We start from the raw sequence: 24,333 nt of genomic DNA on the forward strand, positions 1-24,333 counted from the left end.
CAACCCTAAAATGATGCAGAAGATAATGGAAAAACAAAACAAACAATGCACACGGATTTTTACGAGGTTCGACAAGGTTGGCTACGTCCCCGGTGAGATGAGATCCTGCTTCACTATCAATAGAGAATAGGGTTACAGCGCTTGTCCTCACACCTCTCAGTATTGCTAGCAGGACCGCCGTCCTGCCTGTCTAGGTGTTGCACCAGTACTCTCTAGATTAAATTGCGACGGAATACAAGACATCATATACCAACAATTTGCTAGTTGGATCAAGAGCTTTCTTCCCTGTGAAGATATGCACTTGTGGATCATCAGGTAACCGAAAGCTTGGGCGGCCACTTCCCCCCTCCTTCCATTTTATCCTTCTTGTGGGTTGATTGTAATGAAACTTTATTCTATGGTTTCTAATAAAATACACTTATCTTAAAAAAAAAAAAAAAAAAAAAGGGTATTTGTAAGCTTCTCTAATTAATAGAAAATTACATGAGTATTAATCATAATTATTTTTTGCAGATAAAAAAATGTTATCTAATCATGTGCTCTTGCAACCAGACACAAGGGTAATTAAATGATCACCCCACCCCTCCCTATCGGATGCCTGGGCGTGCGCTCCCATTGGACAAAACCACATGGTTCTCAAAATCCGTCCATTGATTCAATTCAAGTTCTAGTCAATGCGGTTTTAAATAGCTGGACCAAATCTTACTTTCCATGGTTAAACCACTGGCCCAACCCAGATTTACAAACCATGGAGGCAATGACACAATAAATAACGAAATTGGGAAACTCATGCAATTGTGTTGTCACAATCAAATCATAAATTAGATAAATAACAACATTTATATACTATCACCAAAATATTTATGCCTTGGAACTTAGAAAAAGGGCTTCAAAATCTTATGGTAGCCCAACAATCAACATTGATAAAAAAACGAACTATATATGGATGAATATACAATCCATTATGATCATCAGATTTATATTAGATAGCTGAGTAGCTAAAGTCGTCCGCTACAGGGGCTGGAGAAACAGCAGTTAACACAATGAAGCCTCCAAACAAAACAGTAACGATGGCAGTGAAGTTGACAAGGAAAGCTTCCGATCCATACTTGGAGAGACCGCCGGTCTCGAGGAAGGTGAGCTTCTCCAGAAAGCCCAATATTGCAGTAGCAATGGCCAATATATGGACGAACAACCCGAAGAAAACATGCCATGGAAGAGATTCAGCTCTTACTGCGGCTACCCCGCCTGGGTAAAAGAACAACACGAACCCAAATATCCACTGCAAAGCATTTCAATTTCACTAGTTTCAAACTTGGCCCATAGTTATCAGAAAATAAAAAAAGCAAGGCCCATAAGCCCAATAGCTTAAGTTTTTGGCTTAGTAAGTTAGGCTCCGTATTGTAACGTTTCTATTTTAAAAAATTGATTCTCGGTTCGGCATAGTTTTTTGTATTTCTGTGTTTTTGGCGTGATTCTGCACCTTAAATGTTGTATGGTAAAGCTAAAAAAAACAAGTTTCTATAACTTGGAAGAAACAAGAACTTGTATGGTTTGCAATTAACAGAAACATTTTTTGTTGTGAAAACAATAATTACATAAAATGCCACCTACACCATTCTCCATCATTCTTATTACGATTATTGATCTTCTTAAGGAAATGACCATCTATCTCTTCACTATCCTTCAACAAGAGGGTACAAGTAGGAACATCAAATACTACCTAGTCATTCCTCCCCTCAATATAAATGGCTTCTTAAGGCAAATTCTGTACTTACTATATGTTCAATCTAAGTCATGGGTTTGAGTTTTGAGGGGGGCTAGGATTTCAAAAAGATCTTGTTTCTCAACTTAGATAGTGGCCAACTCAAAGCCACCAACTCTTAGATAAAACCATGATAGACTAAATGATAGTTAAGGCTAAAAGAGTTTCCAAACCATGGATTACCATTTTCTGTAACCAGCAATTTCTTATCTAATTAGATAAGATGGTGTTCAGGTTTAGGTTGGATTTCATATTTTAATCTCAAATTCAGAAAGATTTCTGAATTTGCAATCTGCAAGTGTTTTCAAAAACCAACACTGAACAAATACAAAACCAGAAGGATGAAATTAATTATCCTCTCCAGAAACAACCACATCCCATATCGTTTAACTCCAAAAGGATAACAAAGCAGCAAAGCTTCATCTTTTGAACACACAAATTTTATATGTGAAGGATGAAATTACCCTTTTCTAGAAACAACCCAACTTGCTCTATCTAATTAAGACCATTTTCTCAAATGCTTGAGAGTTGAGAGAAAAGAATAGAGAAAAAGGAAATCAGAGAAGGAAAATGGCTGCCCTGCCTTGCAATATTTCGCCTCTCTATCCTTCAAACCCAAATAAATCTCTGCGGCTCAATTGAAATACCAAAAACCCATCTCGTTTCCCTCCTTAAAAAAAATCCATCTCACTTTCTTGCTCCATAAATCCATCATAATCGGTATCGTTGACGTCCGTACCTGAAAAGCCTAAAATCGAGCTCGAATTCTTTGGAGTAAGGCTATGCTTGATTTCAATTCTTTCCTTCGCCCCTTTCTGGTTCCTGAAGTTTCTTCTTCCAGTTGAGAGAGAGAGAGAGAGAGAGAGAGAGAGAGAGAGAGAAGAAGAAGAGGAGGAAGAAGAAGCAGAAGAAGGTACCTGAGATTTCCTTCTCCTAAACGTCAAATGTTGGGATGTCACAAAAGGCTAGGGTTTTGTGTGATTGAAGAAGATGAAGATCATTCAACGGTTCTAAGGCAAGTTTATGTTTTAAATGAAAAATACCACTTATGCCCCTCATCACTTAAAAGCACCCATTGTTTCTCCGCCTTTTGCTCATAATCGATTATGAGAATGAAAAGCTTGCTTTTCATGTTTCAAAAAAATGACTCCAAAGCCTTCAAAGTATCTGGTTTATTTCAAAAAATTAAGAAATTGAATCGGTTTACCATACAATTTTTACCCCATTTCTGTTCCAAAAAAATGAAAAAACAACAGAATCCATTTTTTAAAACGTTACAATACAGAGCCTTAGTGTCCCATGTGATATTTCGTGTCCTATCTTACTCTGGTTATTGCCCAGCCCAATAGTAAAAGGGCGTCGAGATGTTTGAAAGTGATAGAGATATCATCTAACATCCTGGATCTTGAGCATGTGGGAGCCTCGTATAAACTCTTTTTTTTCTTTTTTAAACCTTGGACGTGTATTCATATACCACCGGGCTTTTGGATTGGACCTCAAAGTATTTCTTGGGTTATCCCATTATATTTAACTTATGGGGAAGAAAAGTGCTACCTAGTCTCGTGGCCCTGGATCAATATGGGGCCAGTCAAGTAGTGCTAGTGCACAAGGCATTGATAGGGGTGGATATTTTGTATTCCCCACCCCCACCCCCCACACGACATAGCAAACTCTCCCTCATAAAAAATAAAAAAATATGAAGAAGCTAGGCGGCATTAATGGAGCTCTCATTAATTACCTGAATACCATAAAGACAGATAACTCCGATCCCAATCCAGGAATGCAAGCTGTAGAGATTGGCAATGGAGCTCTCATTATGATATTTGAATGCGGCGTAGACGCCTACAATGCCAAGGATGAGGGCAAAGAAGTGCAAAGTCAGATGGACCACCTTCTTCACTTCCTTCGACAAGGGAAAAGCTTTGTAACTGATTATGGCTGCCAAAAAAAAAAAAAAAAACCTCAGTAAGGGAATCGGAAATTAATTGGAAGAGAAATTTTTACAAGGTTATATATATAAATGATTTTTAAAATCCTGACCTTCACCACCTAGAATTATGAATCCAATCAACATCAGCACCGGATGAATCTGCAAATTAATTAAGTACAATTAATCTGTTTTCAAATTTGAATTACTAGACCTAATATCATAATCCATATAGCAAGAGAAGAAGAAGAAGAAGGTGGAGCAGCTTACATTGAAGATGAGAGACTTGTTGGTGGCTTCGAAGGCAAGACCTCCTCTGTAATGGATGCACCATACCAACACCAAAAAAGACGCTGCAATGGCCAGCACATGCGATACGACCGTGAATGGCACCGCACCTACCCTTATCCCCATCTCTCTCTCTTGGTCTTTCCCTGGCAGTGAGTGTTCTGCTCCTTCAGTCTCCTTGGACCCTAAACAAATGGAGGAAGCGCAGACAGATTTGTTCTAATAAGAAGGCTAGGAAGAAGCCTATCCCTTTGTCTTTACCTTTTGTTTGCGTATTGGGGTCGCATAATCGATCTCAATCGTCCCTTATTCATCCTAAATTGTAATATCACCACGTGGCGAGACTTTATTTGCAACGAGACGAAGCCATCTATTGTATTTACCGCTCTTGTTTTTCTTAAATTATGATCCAAATAATTGATGAACTAAACCTTTTTATTTTAATTAATTATTTTATTTATTTATTTATTTTTTATGATAAAGATGAACGGACCAATCAAGCATCAACAGATATCCCACAATGCATAAATAACAATTTTTTTTCTTAAAGAATAAGTTTATATGTGTAAGAATATTATTGATGAAAATGATAATATATTCCATGAGATAGTAATGTGCAGACCTTTCATGATAAATAATTCTGAAACTTGACGAAAAAATTAATTTTGAAAGCTAACATATATGGCTCCATTATGTCTTAAATAATTTAAGTAATTGTTGACTATTAACTACTTTACTATAAAATCTGCAATATTGAATAAGGGAGGAAGTTTTCCATAGTGGAGAAAGAGTGTCAGTGAAGAAAGTGATCGTGAGTGGGGAATGGCCGGATTTTGGTTGTGAGAATCTTTCTCTCATTAGTTATATAATTTTTTAGAAACTATAAAAATGAAAAATTTCTCTTCTTCTCTGGTTGAACGATATCTCTCCCCACCTTTCTTTCCCTATTGTCTGGGTTGCAGTAGGCTATGGTGAATCACCATGACCTTAGGAAAACTTGATCCTTATAAAAATGTTTTTCTTTTCTCTTCATTTCTAATATTCTATAGATTTAACGTAAGCACATTACAATAAACATTTACTTTACCATTTATCCCATTATATTTATGAATAGTGGCTTGATTCAATTCTAAAGAGAGAAAAAGAAACCTGAAAAACAGCATAATCCTTACACCCACATATAGAAGGAGGCAAAATGATTGTCATATTCTCATGAAATATAGAAATCTCACCCTTGTTGATGCTTTCGCGTACACTCCCATCGCCCCATCGTCCACACACATTGGTTTAGGAGCCACAATGCCTTTCAGAAACCCTTTCCCAAAAATAATGAAAAAATATGAAAAAATAGAAGTAAAAAAAATATAATAATAATAATAATTAAAGAACAGAGAGGATCCTTTCTCACTTCAAGCACCTATTTCTATTATATAGACCAATCATGTGGGCTTTTCTACTTCACCAAAGTATGAATATGTAGCACCAGTGGCCATAAAGTCAAGAAGAGGAAGATCAAGTAGACCCATCAAGTAGTAGGTCTTCTTTCTCATTTTTCAACTAGCCTCAGTACTGCTGAGGGAGTCTCCATGTACTTAAGATGGATGCCTAAGTAATCTATATCTCCACAGCATGAACATGGCTTCCCTGATTTGGACATTTTCCCAAATAAATACAAGTGTCCCATCAGACATGAATAGGATATATATGGTCGTGAGTTGTGACATCACATTCACAATCCAGATGGGTTTCGAAACCCCTGATGTCTCAGTTTGCGCCCAAATAACATTTTTACACATGGGCCAGCTGAATGGTTAACCTTAGTCCAATTATTGGGACCTGATCAGATAATTAGACTAAGGCCTTATTTCTTTATTTATTTTACTTAAAATTGGTCTGCAACCTAATGGAGATGACCTACACTTAAATCTTCACCAAATACAAAAGCAATTCTCTCCTTTAATCGGCCCTGTAAAGTTTGGGCCTACCAACTCTGGCCTCGCGCAACCATAACCCTGGAATGACTCAACCCAACCCTATCTATGTTGTTCATGGGCTGGTGACTTTGGTCTGGCCTGGCCCAGAGAGGAATCTACTCATTATGGGAATCATGTTCGAGTAGGTCGTCCTCGATGCGAAGATACATGACTAGAACATGGGCTTCAAGGCCCATGTACAGCGGGAAGCCTGCAGTGTTCAATGGGCCACCGTTCATTTCAGCCCACCATGCACTGTAGTTTTCCTCTCCAAATAACACTGCTGAAGAGAGGTAGAATAAATTTATTACGTAGGGGTGCAACTGTGGCTTTGACGATCTGGATCCACCCTAAGCCTGAACAGGGTCTGGGCTAAGATTTTTGGTCTTGAAAGCAGGTCAGGGCTATCCTGACACTACCAACAAAAAGCCCAACTTACAGTCGGGCCAAGCTAGGGTTGAGACCATGCCCAGCCCGACCCTAATTTTGTTCTGATTTTATATAATAATAAGAAAAAACTTTTTGTACTGGGTGCTTCACCGCAACAAAGGTACTCTAACTCTCCTTTATTCCCCCCTAATCTTCACTCTTAAGTTCTTAATCCAATTATTACTTCGTAGTTACATACTTCAATGATCAAATCTATATATATATATATATCAATCACATGTCAGATCTCTTACAATCTCACTCAATTAATGGATTTTCAACAAATATTATAGGGCCAATCAGGGTTGGCCTGACCCTAATGATAGGTCAGGGTTAGATTTTTCTGGCATTGAGTTAGGGGAACTCAGGGCTGAACTAGGGTTTTCAAAAGTCGGACGCAACCCAGCCCAGTTCCAATCCTAAAACTAAGCATGTACATAGATTGCTTCGTGGATATGGAGCTCTAAAATGTACACGTGGAGCTAGCATGATTTGTAATTCCAGTTGTCAAAAACATATCGACACTATTTATCAAAAATTGAATCATCAGAATATATTCCGAATTTCACACTCCATTTGCATCTTTGGCTTTAGGTAAAAAAAGAAAAAGAGAATAGAAGGGATAGATGAACCTGAAAGTCGAGCCCTCTTTATTTTTAGTTGCCGATCTTTACTCACGTGGCCGGCGTCTTGTGATATTGGCTTCAATCGCACGTAATCTTTTTATTTTTGCATCTTTTCTCATGGATATATCTTTGCATGTCCATGTGCCATGTGGCGTTCTCCCACCTTTCATCTGATCAAACTCTCTCTCTTTCTCTTTTGACGATCGGGAGAGCATCGAAGCAAAATCTCTTTCTTCTAAAGTTGGAATAAGACACACTCCTTAAGATAAACAAATCATATCAATCATGGAAATCCTGTTTTTTGGAGGGTTCGGTCTTGGATCTTTTGGTGTCTGACCCCATTGCCTCACATGAGCACGGAACCTTATGTGTGTGCTGTGCCTGTTCACACACGAGGATGCAATCTCTCTCTCTCTCTGGTCGATTAGCCAGTGTGATGATCTTATTCTTTGTTCTTAGTTCTTAGTTCTTTGTTCTTTTTCAAAAGTGTAAGTGGGCTATAATCTAGGGATACATTAGGGCTGGATACATTTCCAAAAAACTGAAAATCAAAAGACAGCACTGAAATATTGAAGAAAAGGACATTAAAGAGTAGAGACATGGGCATAACAGAGAGAGAGAGAGAGAGAGAGAGACAATATTATTATATTTCAGAGATGTGATATGTGCTAGGTGCACTAGTGGCAGTGGGGAACATGCATGATTTGTCCAGTGACTAGTTTAGATTTCATCTTTTTAAATTCATTAACTGTTTTGGCTAAATAACTTAACCTGCATGGAGATACAATGTAGGCAGTGGAGGTGACAACAGGTTGGGACAGGTTGAGCTCGGATCAGATAGACTGATTGATCAGCATTGAGGGCAAAGTGACCCCGATTTCAAATAAGAGAAGTTAGAGAGAAACTCAACTTAGGTTGCTTATTGTGACTAACTGATCAGTTAGGTTGCTTGATCGAGCCATCCTAGCTCAGACTCCAAGCTCAGCCACCAAGGGTTTTTTAATTTTTCTTCTCCCATAAGGGCCTGTTAAGTTTGTTTCGAATTCTCAACCCATTGTGAAGATTAATCATTTTCAACATATGTTGGCAGCGATCCGAATGGGAAGTTTTCTGATATATGTGATGAAAGCAGAGGGGTTGGGCTGATAGGCCCAAGCCCAGAGCCCAGCACTGATCTAGTATAGGATGCGGGGATGCAGCCCCCAGGGTATGGTTCGATTGGATTGACAGTGATCCGATAGGTCAATCGACAACTTGGAGTATATAGTATACTATCGTCATGTCTAACAGGTCATTGTAATTTGAGGATTTTTCGAGCTAGGGTTTTAAGGCAAGTTTTCTTGCCGCTGCTTGAGTATAATCTTTTTTCTGTATAGTGAAACATCTTCTTCTTCACTCGAGGACATAGCACACCACAACTGTGTGTGAACCCCGTTAAATCTCTGTGCTGTGCGGATCTATTGTCTGTTTATTTTCGTCTTTCTTGGTGTTTGCTCTAACAGGGCCATAACATAATAGGAAAGTTTTTGGTGAGAGAGAGAGAGAGAGAGAGAGAGAGAGAGAGAGAAAATCTCTTCATCCACCATGATGGAAGTAGCTTTATGATCAAACTCTTGGACATGTGAGTTTCATCGTTAATTTTCACCCTCTATAATATGAAGTTAAAAATTAACACACTTTCTTAGTCTAATCTAACGGTTAGATGTCGTGGTATATTAAGACATTCCCTCTTCACTGTTGGTGAACGAATTCATCCCAACATAATCCCTCTAGATCCTTTTATAACAGTTTTACTAAGAATTAAAATTGCTCCTTTCAAGCTAAGTACAACTAATTAAAATTACAAGTACGATGTACATAAGTTGCTCTATCAAACGAGGCAGTCTAGAATTCCATCATTGATAACCCCGTGACTAATTAAGCTCTCCTTTTCCATTCTATTATTTCCTACTTTTCTGTTTTCTCATCATCTCAACTGGTTTCATTCTCCTATATATAATTACTAGGATTTAGTGAAGCCAAAAGGAGATAATTAATCTATTAAGGGCCTCCTATGGCTAGCAGATTCTCTTGATGATAGCCTAATAATAAGACAATCACCTTTTGTAATTTGAGAAAGAAGAAAACCGTCAGCTTAGTTTACTTAAATCATATCCAAAAGAGTAAGCTAATGTGAAAATAAAGATAAAAGATATGAAAAGAAATCCATTAAAAGCAGAAAGAAATGGATTAGCTAAGGGTCCATCTCTCAAGAAATTTATCAAAAGTGAAGGGACCCGTTTGGTGGTGAATGAATGTGAATACCAACTTCCACATATGGTCCCACATCACATTAAATCAATATCTCTGGGGTTCCCACTTTCTTTTATCAAAATGAAATTAATCCTGTTTCCCAATTAGTCTATTCTCAAACCTTGCCCTTATTTTCTTTATCAACCCTACTTTGAGAAAAATTGAACTTATCCTTTGTAACTCTTATCTCCATATAACAGGTGCTACCACTTGATTGTGTCTAAATTAGGGTCCAGGCCCACTTTGCCATGCCAATACCCGGATCACTCACTAGCCACAGAAGAGCTTAAATAGTTGGCCGGGCTTGTCCTGGCCCTACTATTGGTACACCACCATTGATTAGGGACATGTGACTTGTCAGGGGAACATACACTGGGCCATTAAACCCACTTGAAAGGTATCTAGGACATGTATTATTTATAGCCCCATTGACATGCTTGTCAACTACTACACCGCCTCTGGTACGAACAAATTAACTGCATATATAAGAACATACAGTATTTTCTATCATTACATGTAGAGAGCATATTTGGAAAGGCTTCTTGGACACCTGAGGGCAAGGTTTTGGGTATTAAGATTGTATCGGCTTGATTGATATTGATACCTGGCCAATTTTGTATAAGGTGGTATCTAATCTAGGAAGGCAAAATGGTCCAAAAATTAAAACCAAGTTTCGATATTTTGAGGGGAAAAATGGTCCAATCCAACCTGGATGATACTTTTTTTAGAACAACCATTGGTATAATATACAGATTTCTCCCCACCCTAGTAGCATGGGAATCTCTCCCAAATAGAATATAAGTATAAACCTCAAAAGCTGCACACAGAACATATACGTATGATGGGGTGTATACCATTGCCATACTATGTTTTGGTAGAATAGATATCATGTTACGAAGGAACCATGGAGGCTTGAAATGGAAGATATACGCCCAAGTGACAACCTTGATGGGCACACAAAACTGCAGTCCTATGAGGATAGGACCACTTGGTGGGATCATTATTAACAGTTAAATTTGATAGCAACAGGACTGCAAAACCTTTTCTTCTGTTTGTTTTTGCTTCATAGGTAACCAACAGCGATGGAAAAGTATTTAATGGTAAAGAAAAGGAAGAAGACTACTCGCAATTCTCTCACTCCTGTGTCAAACATTGAGCTTGTCTTGGAAATCAATTCACAATGGGAAGTAGGGTTGGAAGTTAAAAAACTTAAAAGAATTGAGGGAAGTTGCATTTAATAGCCCCTGACAATGTTGGGTTTCCTCTTTTTTTTTTCTCTTTTTAATAGCAAACTTCATAAAAGAAGACACAAGGACCAAACGAGAGAGAGAGAGAGAGTCCATCACTGCAAGATAGCATGTTGGAGGTTTTTTCTATTCTTTCACTTACCTTCCATTAAGGTTTGCCGCAAGCCTGCGTCCCCAAGTTTCAGTTCATCACTTGCTTAATTGATGAAATTGTGGTTAGAACACCTTATCTCACGGCCAAAGCATGAGCATCTTTAAAGCAAAGTTAAAGGAGTGAGCAACAGCAACCACCTCACCCCTTTTGAAACCCCCTCCCAACACCTCCTCAGTCCCACCCCACCCCACCCCACCCCACCCCAAGAAAAAAAAGATCTCACCTTCTCCCTCCTATTCTACCTCCACATCGTCACCTCATACACAAAAAGTCAATCTAAGCTTAGCTCTCTTTTTTTTATCGAGTTTTCTTTCATCCACGGTGAAAAAAGAATCTCTTAAACAACATGGGTTGATAGAATTGAAAAATCTTTATTTTTCTCCAAATCTTCTACAATAGGGAGAGGCAGGGCAGGGTTAATAATGTGATCACTTTTATATAATAATAATAAAAAATATCCTTAGTTATTGAAAAAACCTACATGCTTTTCAATTGTATTTAAACACATTAAGAAGACACAGACCTTGCTTTACCATAGTAGATGTCAGAGGACCCTTCGTTGAATTGCTAGTGCCCATTTTTGAAACCTTCAGTTTTAATAACTGCAGCTAACATATGGTCTCTTCAGAGACAAATTAAATACCCAAAAAAATTAGATAGTAATGGAAGAGTTTATTATGATGTTAGGCACATGTGGTGGTAATGTACCAACAAAAATCACCTACTACCCATTACATTGAGCTTCATTAAAATCGGAAAAATAATGGGAAAATTACATGATTACCTATTTTTGGGTTTTCCTTTACAAAATTACCCGCAAAAAATTTTGGTTAACAAAAATACCCAAAATTAAATTTGGATTTACAAAGCTACCCACCCAAAGTTTTAGTTAACAAAAATACCCAAAATCCCATTTGGGTTTACAAAATTATCCAAAATAGTGATTCTTCATCTTCCACATATAATCATGTATTTTTTTATTACTAAAACTTTGAGTGGATAGTTTTGTAAACCCAAACTCAATTTTGAGTATTTTTGTTAACTTAAACTTTAAGTGGGTAATTTTGTAAAGAGAAACCTAATTTTTGGTATTTTTGTTAACTGAAACTTTTGATGAATATTTTTGTAAAGAGAAACCCAAAAATAAGTAATCATGTAATTTTTTCAAAAATAAATCCATTTCAAGAACAGAAGAGAATGGGACCTTCAAAATGGAGGGTCCATGTCTACAGCAACTGTCTTGGGAGGTTTGTATGCAGTCTCATGGTCCATCAATCTACGGAATTATTTATATTAAAAAAAAAAAAAAAAAAAAAGGAATTTAAGATTTCATTTCGTGGCGGATAAGAGAAAAAACGCACTTACTATTGGCAAATTTGGTCAACAGTTCAAAAGGCCCTTTTTCGCAACGGTTGGAAGTTGAAAGTGATCACGGGAGTGAGTACAAGTGTCATGGCAAACAGTGAAACGTGTTATAAGAAGAGGATGGTTTTGTCATTTCAGCTTAGGAAGGAGGAATTTGGATTCGCTGCTCGTGTAAATGAGCATCTAATATCTGCGTCTTTTCCTTTCAAATTTATCCCTCTTTCACCTTGTAATAATAAAAAATAGAAAACATATTGAATGTTTAGATGTACAACTAGGTGATCATAATTCATAAGTACAAAAGATCCAAACTCTGGGAGGGAACACTGCTTGGTTCCCATGCCTTCTCCCTTACCTTATTTATTCTATTCTAAATTTTAATTGAAGAATAGGTTTTTTCTTTTTCTTCTTTTCTTAAGACTCAATTCCTAAGGACAGCTTCCGATGCAATGATAATGTTGTTCTATTATGATTTGATGTCACGAGTGTAAATCAGAAATTGTCTCTTTGCCAAGTGGGGGATATGAGGAAATAGAATAATTATTCTTTTTTCTTTACCAATATTCTAAGGCAAAATTATTCATAATATATAACAATGGTTTCCATACATGTATGATAAAAGCAAAAAAAAATGTGTATTACATCTTCACATGTATGTCAAGGTGAACCGTGAACAAAATTGTATATACAATGGATCCAAATCCCCATGCAAACTATGATAGTTTACAGTGGAATTTTTGGTGTATGATGTCTTATATTTCGTCGCAGTTTAATCCAGGAAGTACTGGTGCAGCACCTAGACAGCCAGGACGGCGGTCCCGGTTAGCGGGCCGTGGGGGTTGCAAGGGGGCAGGAGGCCCCCCTGCATGCAGGGGGTGTAGGGGGGCGCAGCCCCCCGCTCGAATTTTTTATTTGAGGGCAATTGTAGTTTAATCCAAATTAGGGTAGCAATTGTAGTTTAATCCGGATTAAGGTTTTTTTCTCGCTATATATTTGTAGCGAGGGTTTCTTTCTCTGTAATGCAAGCAATACTGAGAGGTGTGAGGACGAGCGTTGTAATCCTATTCTTCATTGATAGTGAAGCAGGATCTCATCTCACCGGAGACGTAGGCAACCTTGCCGAACCTCGTAAAATCCGTGTGCATTGTTTGTTTTGTTTTTTCCATTATCTTCTGCATCGTTTTAGGGTTGCGTTTCTACAGGAATAACAATCAAGGATTTAGGGGACGATATCGATATCTATCAGTACCAATTTGATCGGATCAAATCAATAGATATCGATCGATTTTGCCCTTTTTATTAAAAAAATATTAATTTTTATTATTTTACCTCTAAAATGATATGGATAATCAATCCAAATTGATCAAAAATCAATAATCAATCTCAACGGATACCAATCCGATTAGATCAATACAACGATACAATACCGAGACTTAAAACCGTGGTAGCGATTGATCACCAAGAGAACCTTGCAAAGTCCCACTTTGACTTTTTCGAAAGAGCATTTATAAGGATAGACAGGTGTTAATCTCTTACAAAAATATACCCTTAAATACGTTAGGAGTAGTGTTAGCGTTGCACAAACAATTCGCAGACACGAGGACATTGTGGACCATTTATTAATTTGTTTCTAATATGGTTTTAAATTCATTAAATTACTGTAGAGAAGCTTCTCCTCCAATTTTATGGTTTTCTATTTTAATTGAGTTCTTACCCCCCCCCCAAAAAAAAAAAAGGAGTCAGAGGAAGAGTCGCTACTGTCAAAGCTGTCTGTTACAATGAGAAAAGAACACGAGCTTCTCAGATCTGAATGCTTTCTTCCTACTCTTCAATTCATCTTCACAGTCCAACTGGGTATCCATGAATCCCATACTTGAACCTCATTGAATCCTCTTTGAAGTCTCTATCTACCTGCAGTGGCAATGATCAATTTTTCTACTCTCGTATCCGTTCCAACTCTGCTCTGCCCTGCTCTTGTTCTGCCATTAACAGAATGAGGCTGAACCAAGACTAGTTTTTCGTTCTACTCGTTTCTTTTCTGTTTCCCATTTAAGGAGAAACTAAACCTCACAAACTTAAAAGCATTAAATACATTGCAGAACAATGGCAAGTATCCTGCATTTGTGCTGGGAAACCTGATGAAGTAACGCCCCAGCTGGTTACATTCTGGTTGAGATACCAAAAGCTTCGATTAGACACGGAAATGATTTAACTGAAGCGGTGAGCGAAGATGTTCAAGTCGCCGAAATGGAGGAGTGAGAAAAACAAGATCAAAGCTGTATTTAAATTGCAGTTTCAGGCGACTCAGGTATGGTCATTGAATCACCAAAAGCTTGATTCCCTGTTCCTGTTATCGGAATGGATAGCTCTTGTTTAGTTTCAGTTTCAGTTTCAGTTTCTGAAACTGTAAAATGGGATTCCAGTATTTTTAATTACTATGAGCACAGAGTGGATAATGCAGGGAATGTGATTGGATGTTTCCGACTTCAAGGATTTCTGGGATTCTGATAGTCATGTTTGATTTTTCTAATTCTTTTAGGTGCCTCAGTTGGGATGGGAGACTTTGATGGTATCAATGGTACCTGTGGACGTTGGAAAACCGATAGCGAAACTGGAGAAAGTGGTAGTTAAGGATGGAACCTGTCGCTGGGAAAATCCAATCTATGAAACAATCAAATTTGTACAGGACCCTAAATCAGGAAAACTTAACCAGAAAATCTATCAGTTCCTTGTTTCGAATGTATGACCCTTTTCGGCTTCAGTTCTCGTTTCTTTCTCTTTAATGATTAGTGTTTGCTTGATCTAAACGTGTTCATTCTCTCACAGGGGTCATCAAAATCTGGTCTTCTGGGTGAAGTCTCGCTTGATTTTGCAGATTATGCAGAAGCAATCAAACCTTCATCCGTTTCCTTGCCCCTTAAAACTTCCGATACTGGCGCAGTTCTGCAGGTTAGCTCTCTCTCTCTCTCTCTCTCTCTGTTTTAGTTCAGTCATCGTCAATGTAATAGATGAAATTACAATGCATTATTTCATTTAACCTTAACTGGCTACAGAGAATCCTAATTTTGTAATTATATTTATTGAGACAGGTTACAATTCAAAGAATGCATGAAGCTAATGATCAGAGGTGAATATGAAAGAGTTTATTTAGTTATTTTCAAGCCTTTGTGATTTGGATTATGATGTTATCTTCTTTTGTTTCGAGTGCTATTACAGAGAGGTTAAAGAAAATGGAGACGTGTCGCTCAAATCCCAAGACAGGAGCTTAAGAAGCAAGTTCATCAATGATGATACAGATGAAGGCAGAATAAATAATTCTACTGAAGTAAGGTCTCATCTCATTTTTTTCTTCTGAAAATGGATTTCTTATATGTTTTCCCATAGCTCCTTTTCTAGGATGATCTTACATGTAATTGAAGAGAGCAAAAAATTTCACTCTTACATATTTCAATTCAAATGGCTTAGTTTACGACAAGGACATTCGCATTTTATGATCGCGTTATCTAAAATTGGTCAATATTTTTCTGAATTTGTCCACAGGATGGGCCTTTTGAAAAAACCACATTTCCCAGTAGAGAATCCAGAGGAAATCTCAGAGCATTTTTGGGCTCTGATGCTATATCAGCGTCAGGTTCAGAGAGCAGCTCTGGACGAAATACCCCGCGAGAGCTAGGGTTGAAGAATAAAAACACCTGTCAGGATCCCACCAGTGTCCTGTCATCTCTTAGCCATAGTTCTGATCCTCGGAAGACAATAGTAAATGCTGTCATGGCTAACCACCAAGAGCACCGGCGATCAAATACAGAGTGGTCAGTGAGTTCTGCTCCGGATGGGAGTTTAGATGGCTCAACAAGTTCTGAGGATGCCCTTCTGAAAGAAAGAGAATCACAGGCTTCAGATATCTCCATTGAAAAGCTCAAAGGTGAACTTGTAGTTTTGGCAAGGCACGTGGAAGTTTCCGAGTTGGAATTGCAGACTCTCAGAAAGCAGATTGTGAAGGAGGGCAGAAGGGGACAGGAACTCTCGAGGGAAGTCGTTAGCCTCAAAGAGGAGAGGGATGAACTTAGAAGAGAATGTGAGCAACTCAAGGCCTCACAGAAACATTTCGAAGCAGCAAAAGCTACAAACGGATTGCAGTTTGAGAGTGAGGACTCAAAGGCTCTCCTAGATGAGATCAGACAAGAGCTGAATTATGAGAAACACCTGAATGACAATCTTCGTTTGCAACTACAAAAGACACAAGAGTCCAACTCTGAGTTGCTTCTAGCTGTGCAAGACCTAGATGAGATGTTGGAGCAGAAAAATAGGGAAATATGCATTCTTTCTAACAAGGTGGCTACCAGTGAGAAAGCTGAAGAGTTGCAAGCGATATCCAGAAAGGAAAGGGATGATGATGAAGAACAATGGGCACTGGAGGTACTACTAAAAGGTCATGATGATTCTAAGGAGGTATATTATCTTGAGCAAAAGATTGTAGATCTGTATAGTGAAATAGAGGTCTACAGGAGAGATAGAGATGAGTTAGTGATGCAAACAGAACAGCTTGCCCTGGACTACGAGATTCTGAAACAAGAAAACCACGATATTTCTTCAAAGCTAGAGCAAAGTCGACTGCAAGAACAATTGAAGACGCAATATGATTGCTCAGCCTCTCTGGTCACTATAAATGAACTTGAAGCCCAGGTTGAAAATTTGGAGAAAGAACTCAAGAAGCAGGCGCAAGAATTTTCAATTTCTCTGGCTTCTATAAATGAACTGGAATCCCAGGTCAACAGGCTAGAGGAAGAGCTTGTGAAGCAGGCGCAAGGATTCGAAGCTGATCTGGATGCCGTGATACATGCCAAAGTTGAGCAGGAACAAAGGGCCATCCGAGCAGAAGAGGCCTTAAGGAAGACAAGATGGAATAATGCCAACACAGCAGAGCAGCTTCAGGAAGACTTTAGACGGCTATCCATACAAATGGCATCCACATTTGATGCAAATGAGAAGCTGGCAAAGAAAGCACTGAAAGAAACTGGTGAACTGCGTCTGCAGAAAGGCCATCTGGAAGAAATGCTTGAGAAAGCCAATGAAGAGCTCACTTTTATTAAAGATGAATATGAAGCAAAACTGGTAGAACTTTCAAAAGAAGTGAATTTGAAAACAGAAAAGGCAGAGCAGATGCGGTTTCAACTAGATGATACATCCACAAAGCTTGAACAGCAAAAGAAGTACGAGAAAGAAAGATCTGATGCTTTCACAAGGGAAATCATAAATCTCAGAGCTGAGATAGAGAGGCTCACAAGAGATCTCAATAGAATTACAAAACAGGATGAGCATCAAGAAGAATTGAGAGCTGAGATGGAACAACTGAAGGCATCAATCAACAAAACAGAGATGTTATTACAAACAGGAAATGTGAAAAGAGATGAACTGGAGAGAAGAATAGCTTCATTGACAAAGGAAGCAGAAAGATCACTGGAGGAGCTGGAGAATATGAAGTGTTTGAAGGATGAAAAAGAGAAAATGGTTGGAAATCTGCAATCAGAAGTGGAGACTCTTAGAGCTCAGTATGATGACTTGAAACATTCCTTGTTTGAGGATGAGTTAGAGAAACAAAACCTTAGGAAACAGATTTTTCATCTAAGGGATAACCTAAGGAAGAAGGAGGATGCCATTACCACTATTGAAAAGAAGCTCAAAGAAAACAGTGGACAAACTCTGCCATCAGATGGGCCCAAACCGATTTCAAGGAACAATAACTCCTCTCCCAATTCTCGTGGCTCTAAAGAGATTGCTAATTTGCGTGAGAAAATCAAATTGCAGGTAAGTAAACATATCATATGAAGTGTATTCCATAAAATTTTCCATAGAACTAGTGATACATAAAGGAAGATCAAGTCTGTATCATTCACCCAAAAATAAAAAAGATCAAGTCTGTAAGACTACATAAATAAATGACAAAGATAGGAGATTAAACATCCCCCAGACCCCCCCCCCTCCACACACACAAAAAAAAATGAGAAGAGGAAGAAGATCCATTGTCATAACTTATGTTTATATATGCCTATCATTCTCTGCATAGCTACAAAATCTGAGTTGTTTCATGGCAAGTGTCGTTATGTTTATCACTGATCTTTCTAAAAAAAAATACAAAGCTATATGATTAATATAACTGAACAGTGTTAGTATGTCTCACAGGGACAGATAAAGCTAAAAGAAGATGTGCTAGAGAACTTAACCAATTCATTTCTAGAGAGGGAGAAGGATCTGTGTAACAAAATTGAAGAACTAGAAAACAGGATGGAAGAGCTCAACCAGAACAGTACAAGTTTCAGTGAAGAACAATTCCAAAAGGTAACTTTATGTATGTTGCATCATTGATGTGCTTTTGCTACTAATGTCTATTTTGAGAATATTACAGAGAATTTTGTCCCTGTTTCTGCCAGGCAACTTTGCATAAACATAGTTTGAAGAACTTTTTTGAAGTGAAAAAGGCATATCATGCATATATTGATCTTCGAAATGCCCAATTGACCTGTTAATCTTAACAATAATGGCACAACATTGGCAGTCAACTAATTACCTTTTCAATAAAAAAGAAAGGCAATGTTTGAAAGTAAAGAGGCAAGGTTTAGAAATTAAGTCCTCTGACACAAACAGTTGTCAGATCCTGTTATATTTGGTGTTGGCTAAAGGAATTGTCCTGGATCTTATTTGGGTCCAATCACAGATGTCTAGAATTTATATACACAATGGCAACTTTTCTATAACTCAATCAACATGTCATCTTAAAAATACAGGAGACCAAAGATGCCAAGAAGACAAATGCAAATGCTAGCAAGATTGAAAGAGGAACAAAGTTGCTGAATTCCAAGATGTGCACTAATGCGTACATGTCTGATCAAAATGGCATTGACAAACCCATCAATAGGTAACCAATTGGCAACTGCAGCTTTAAGTTCCCCTGATTTTATAGTATCATTATCTTTGTGAAAAAATCTAGCTCAGAACATGCTTCTTAAGAAATTTCTTATGACGAGTTAATGGCTATTCCTTTCTGTCTCTACAGCAGGAGCAGAATTTCCTCAGAGAAAGAACTGCAATTCATTACTACCCAAAGTAGCGATCAAGAGAAACTTGCTGAATTGTTAAGTGAAATGGCATTACTGAAGGGGAGGAACGAATCTATGGAACAGGAGCTGAAAGACATGCAGGAAAGATACTCAGAGATAAGTCTCAAGTTTGCTGAAGTCGAGGGCGAAAGGCAACAGCTTGTAATGACTGTACGCAACCTTAAGAATGCTAAAAAGAACTAAAGCATTCGGTAAACTGGATACCATGTATTGGTGAAGGAGCTGGCTTTCCAAAGTGAAAGATCGAAGCTAAACAATGCCATCCAAGAGTTTTCGGAAAATATATATATATATATATATATTCTTTCTGCTCATGTCCCCCCATCTGTACAGAACTATGAAACAGTTTTCTAGGGCAGCTAAATGTGCTCAAGTGGCAGATCCAGATTCTGAAATGCCACTGGAGTTTTTCATGAAAAGATGAAACATGTATTTTCATTATCATATTATTTTATCAGCATGCAAAAATCTAGATTTGCAAGTAACATGATAGAGAGTAATTTAAAACCACAAGAACTAAAGATGCTAGTTGTTCCTACTTCCTACACCTTTTAAGATTTTAAGAATATGGGTGAATGGTATCAAATTAGACCAACAACAGAACCGCTAAGTGCTAAAATCAGCCTTCTAGTTAATAGCGTTTCAATATCTGCAAGATTCATCATCTAACCAACTAAATAATTCTGAATTTTCTTCCTGGCAACTTTTTTATACATAAGGAAACCTATGAATACATGTCAACCTTCTGTTCTTTGACTCTGCATCTCCTTTTGGATAGCCTATATTTTTAGCAGAGTTGTCTCAATTATAGATACTTAATTAGAGTCTAATCATAATTCTTTAGACAAAAATTTCAACACTTAGCAGAGTCTCACTAGCATGGATTTAAGATATAGACTATAGGCTATCTCAAAATCATATTAGTTAATGAGGGTTACTGATGTTTTGAAGCATAATTGCAAGATCTAGACTTTTAGTGAGTTGAGTTGACATAAATGTTACTGCACACCAGAAAACATGGTTGAGCGACACGCCAGAATCTGTTTCAAGCTGATGATAAAGATAATTAACTTTACTATACTTTTATAACATGCATAACTAAAATCCAATCAAATGACCTGTAATGCAATTATTTGGGGGGGGGGTTTGAAGAGCTTACCGGATCAAATGAAGCATTGCTTCCATCTCATAGTTCATTTCGTAATCTTTTCCTCAGACAATGAACATTTCCATCAGCCCAAACCAGCTTACTTTGTGTTCCATTTCCATTCCTCACAAAAGAAAGAGTCTGCAGTTGGTCAAGTGGAGAGATTTGCATGAGAACTCCAGAAACTATCCATAATTGTAAATGGGAATTCCATTGGACAAACCTGTCTTGCTCTCTTATCAGTGGGAGTACATATTGGGAGAAAGGAGGCTGAAGCCTTCACATTCTTAGATGAACTTGGTTGCACAAGTCTCTTCTGCTGCTTCTGTTTCATTATTTTTTTCGGGTAGGTGCCTCCTTGATACCTGAAACCATCAAGGACAGATGGGCTTTTCTTAGCTACTTTTTGTACATTCCCATGGCACCCAAAACAAGAGATGGTAGCATCGCATGGAAGGGATTGTTGGTGCATCTTGCTTTTTTCCTTGATTCTGTTAAGGAATTCCATTGTCCAGGGTGATCTCTGTTGCGGTTCTGATGAATGAATAATATGAGAGAGTGGTGTCTCAGCATATGGAAATAACAGTCCACCACCATCTTCAGTTGATCCCTTTGCTTTTCTCCCTTTCAAGAGTTCCTTTTGGCATTTCATTGGTAATGTATCCTTGTCCAACTCTAGATCCAGCTGTGCACAAATGCTTCCCTTCAACTTTTGATTTTGATCCTTTTGGAGACTGCAGATATCTGAGCCAAAATTGATTTCTAAGGATGCTGGCAAGCAAGTAAGATCCTTTGTGCCAAATAATGATGTTCTTGAAACTGTAGAATTTGTTGGGGTAGGATTGCACCTTATATCTTGCACTCTTGTTGAGAAATTTGTGGCGTTCGCATTGGAGAAGTCCTCCCCAAGTAATGAACTATAATTGAGGTCTATAACTTCACCTTTAAAGTCCCTGTGCAAATTCTCAAAGTCATTACCATTCCAATCCAAATCATTCATGATAGAAATATTCAAATCCTCTTTCTGTTCAGACCATTGATCACTCACAGACAAACTGGCACCCCCAACCCTATCAAATATCTCAGGACCTATGGAAGAGACATGTGAATGATATGGCTGGGACACCCTAGAAGGCTTCAGGATGCCATCTGTAGATTGATGTGGTGCATCAAAAAGCAACTCCTCCATAGGCATCTGAAATTTGTGAGCATCTATCATGTATTTCCTCCTTTTCCTATCACATTCAGTTTTACAGTGACTGTTTCCTGAGTCTGGAACAGAAGATACTGAAGACGAACACTGTGTCATTCCAGATTTGGACTCCTCCCGTTCCCCATATCTACACAGAGCACTAAATAGGGCAAGGCTTTCATCAGGAACATGATACTTCCAAATAGCCTGGATTCTGCAATCATGTGACCATTCAAGAAATTCAACAAGCTTGCCTCCAGTAGTAAGAATTGCATGAGCTGAGAGTGGATTAATTGACGGAAAGCTGGTAAGGAATGACTCTGCTAGGGTTTCAGATTCAAACATTTTTGGATATAGGCCTTTATTTAACTTAGTGGCATATATGATGCAGCTCATGATAATGTCATCAGTTAACTCCGACGAATATGAGCAAAAGAGTTGCAAATCTAATCCCAGGCTAGCTGCAGCAGCATACAGTGCATCTGATGAATCCATTATGCCAGCAAGAAAGCTGCTTTCACCCTCAAATATCTGAACAGAAAGACTATCCCGATTCATTTCATAAATAACAACAAATAATTTTTCATAAATGTCATGGTACAAGTAAATAGACCAGAAAAATCATGCCGAAGGTGACAACGGACTCAAGTTTATAACCCCCACCCCCAAAAAAAAAAAATTTTAAATACAAAAAAGGGATTTAGGAGATGAAAGACTGTAGAAAAAAACCCAGAAAGCTATGTAAAAGGTTACACCATATTTTCCATTTTCTTGCTGTAACCAATTGTACTGAACAGCACGTCCATATATATCCAAGGAATAAAAATGAGAGACAGATGTCGATATAGTAATGGCATAAATAAGAAGAAAAATACTAGCATCATGAGAAGTTATGAGTATTGATCCAGCCACCCAATGCAGCAGGCCTCACAATGTAGAACAGCAAGACCCAGTGTATTGAATGATGGGATCAAGTGTCATATGCAAATACCATGTTAGTGCTAGCACTCCTCCAAATAGGAAAGACAATTATAGTCTGACCTGATTGCAGGAAGAACATAATCATTATTTACACATATGGATGTGCCTGCAGTTCAAGTTTTAATGTTTCTAAATTGGGCGCGGATACACTAGCTCAGTACTTGTTATAGACAGAAAGGAATGCAATTATCTTTAGGATAACAACGAGCCTAATTTATTTGAAGGAGTAATTTACATGATTACACAACAGATCATCTAAATAGGTTCCAGTAAAGGAAGGAGGTTCAAGTTAGTGACATGGTTAAGGACTTTTTATGGAACACTAATTAAATCATCAAATGATTTTATGAAGAAAAAAGAATCCATAAATCATAATGCACCTGTAAGCATTAAAAAAAAATTATGCTTTCCTCATATCTTTGAACAGAGGTCCTCCACTAATGTTCGTACCTCAAATGACTAACAGTTGGGAAAATACTAACCTCAATTAAACTCAATCACCTTATGTCATTTCTCTTCAATTTTTTGTTCAAGGTCTATCTTGTATAGGTACTCAAATTGGATTGTAATGACTGATTTTTGTTTCATTTGAAACCTGATTTTCTGCAATTCAAGTCATGGTCCAAACCACATTTAGTGATAGCCTGGTAGGGAAGTTCCAGTTTTTATATTTACTCTGTCTGTGCCACTCAATTGAGGGGTTATCACTTCCTAAAAGCATTATCGGTGTTCAGAGCAGCACTTATGTCTGTATCCATAAAGTATAGCTTTGGAAGTAGTTAGAACCAGATAGTTGAGTATCTCAGTAATTGGTTAAGAAAATTACCAAAATGCAACTGCTGAAAGAAAAACTCAATGATGTCAAAACATCTGTAGCAATGTGCTCGACATACAAAGTGATGCAAGAAGAAGCTTCATCTGTCACTGTTGCTTTCTTCCCAACGTTTCTGCAATCATACAATACAAGACATACTGCTGCACTTAAGATCAGATCCACGGGCAAATTGATCTCACGCTCCACGACTTGTACACCCTGTTTCTCCATTGCAAGAATCTTTTGGTAAGAGCTTCTCCGGTACATAAGCATTTCCTTATCAAAATTTTGAGTGTTCACAATAATAACTACATCAGGATACGGTGAGACTGAGTTTATCTGCTTGGACTCCATTGCAAATGGAGCACTAGGAACTGATGCAGACTTGCTGCAATCTTCTACATAATCAGCTGCATCTGAGCGTTCCACACATTTCTCATAAACAGGTTCAGAGTTTATCTGTTCTTTAAACTTATGCTCCTTGATGCACTCATATAGTGTTGAGATTGATTGAGAGATCTCCTCCTAGAGCATAAAAAGTGCCAATGTATTCTAATCAAGTTGAAAAATATACTTGGGAACTGAAAATGAACAGCTTGTGAAACAGGGATCAAGAGATCGGGATCAGATAATGGATTGATCCCAGCCAATCCCAATCTGATCAAGGAAATCCAATGGATTCAGTGGGTTGATGATCCATTGTAAATTTCATATTGGATGGGTTCTGTTGATCCTTGAACCTTACCATGAATAAGTTTAAAAAGAAAAAGCACGAAAGAAAGAAACTATAGACTTATTATAATAGGAATAAATAGAGGTAGAGAACATGAACAAATGAAGTTGCAAGATCTAACACAGAAGAAGAATCAGGATTTGTAATCCTCATTTAAGTGCTTGGATTTAAAGCATAAAGTATGGCAAAGGTGACACTTTCAAAGCCTGTATTAATTATTTTTGCATATTTGGTTTCTTTAAATATGACAAAAGTAGATATAAGAAACCAACCCCACGCCCCCAC

General features: G+C 37.9%; 3 protein-coding genes across 4 annotated transcripts in view; 1 reads left to right on the forward strand and 2 right to left on the reverse strand.

Annotated features, from left to right (window-relative positions):
• Nucleotides 1-790: 790 nt before the first annotated feature.
• On the reverse strand, nucleotides 791-4,209 carry LOC122081485 (probable ascorbate-specific transmembrane electron transporter 1). Its single transcript, XM_042648631.1, has 4 exons — nucleotides 3,963-4,209; nucleotides 3,806-3,854; nucleotides 3,504-3,703; nucleotides 791-1,282 (listed from the first exon to the last, which is right to left on the reverse strand). Exons 1-4 carry the CDS (start codon nucleotides 4,104-4,106, stop codon nucleotides 983-985), a joined length of 693 nt encoding a protein of 230 aa, XP_042504565.1. The 5' UTR covers nucleotides 4,107-4,209; the 3' UTR covers nucleotides 791-982.
• A 9,586-nt stretch (nucleotides 4,210-13,795) lies between these two features.
• On the forward strand, nucleotides 13,796-19,456 carry LOC122082309 (intracellular protein transport protein USO1-like). 2 transcript variants are annotated; one of them, XM_042649770.1, is made up of 9 exons: nucleotides 13,796-14,374; nucleotides 14,606-14,806; nucleotides 14,893-15,015; nucleotides 15,156-15,193; nucleotides 15,283-15,391; nucleotides 15,607-17,871; nucleotides 18,247-18,402; nucleotides 18,849-18,979; nucleotides 19,118-19,456. In XM_042649770.1, the coding sequence occupies exons 1-9, from the start codon at nucleotides 14,297-14,299 to the stop codon at nucleotides 19,362-19,364; spliced, it is 3,348 nt and encodes a 1,115-aa protein (XP_042505704.1). In that variant the 5' UTR covers nucleotides 13,796-14,296; the 3' UTR covers nucleotides 19,365-19,456. The 2 variants fall into 2 exon arrangements, with proteins under 2 accessions (XP_042505704.1, XP_042505705.1); XM_042649771.1 differs by having other exon boundaries at nucleotides 19,121-19,456.
• The window catches only part of LOC122082308 (protein SHORTAGE IN CHIASMATA 1), a 16,165-nt gene continuing 7,631 nt past the window's right edge, over nucleotides 15,800-24,333 (reverse strand). Inside the window, exons 7-10 of the mRNA XM_042649769.1 lie at nucleotides 23,328-23,840; nucleotides 20,552-22,051; nucleotides 20,341-20,469; nucleotides 15,800-15,936 (exon numbers count right to left, since the gene is read on the reverse strand). Coding sequence (XP_042505703.1) covers nucleotides 20,368-20,469; nucleotides 20,552-22,051; nucleotides 23,328-23,840 — 2,115 coding nt within the window. The 3' untranslated portion in view covers nucleotides 15,800-15,936; nucleotides 20,341-20,367. The remainder of the gene's footprint in view (nucleotides 15,937-20,340; nucleotides 20,470-20,551; nucleotides 22,052-23,327; nucleotides 23,841-24,333) is intronic.

This window comes from Macadamia integrifolia, chromosome 6 (assembly GCF_013358625.1).
Source record: "Macadamia integrifolia cultivar HAES 741 chromosome 6, SCU_Mint_v3, whole genome shotgun sequence".
Classification (NCBI taxonomy): Eukaryota; Viridiplantae; Streptophyta; class Magnoliopsida; order Proteales; family Proteaceae; genus Macadamia; species Macadamia integrifolia.

Coding starts and splice junctions, on each gene's coding strand:
- LOC122081485 (XM_042648631.1), bottom strand. CDS start 4,106: ATGGGGATAAGGGTAGGTGCGGTGCCATTCACGGTCGTATCGCATGTG. Junction 3,855..3,962: donor ACAAGTCTCTCATCTTCAAT/GTAAGCTGCTCC, acceptor ATTAATTTGCAG/ATTCATCCGGTGCTGATGTT. Junction 1,283..3,503: donor TCTGTCTTTATGGTATTCAG/GTAATTAATGAG, acceptor AATGCTTTGCAG/TGGATATTTGGGTTCGTGTT.
- LOC122082309 (XM_042649770.1), top strand. CDS start 14,297: ATGTTCAAGTCGCCGAAATGGAGGAGTGAGAAAAACAAGATCAAAGCT. Junction 14,807..14,892: donor ATCAGTTCCTTGTTTCGAAT/GTATGACCCTTT, acceptor ATTCTCTCACAG/GGGTCATCAAAATCTGGTCT. Junction 18,403..18,848: donor GTGAAGAACAATTCCAAAAG/GTAACTTTATGT, acceptor TTAAAAATACAG/GAGACCAAAGATGCCAAGAA.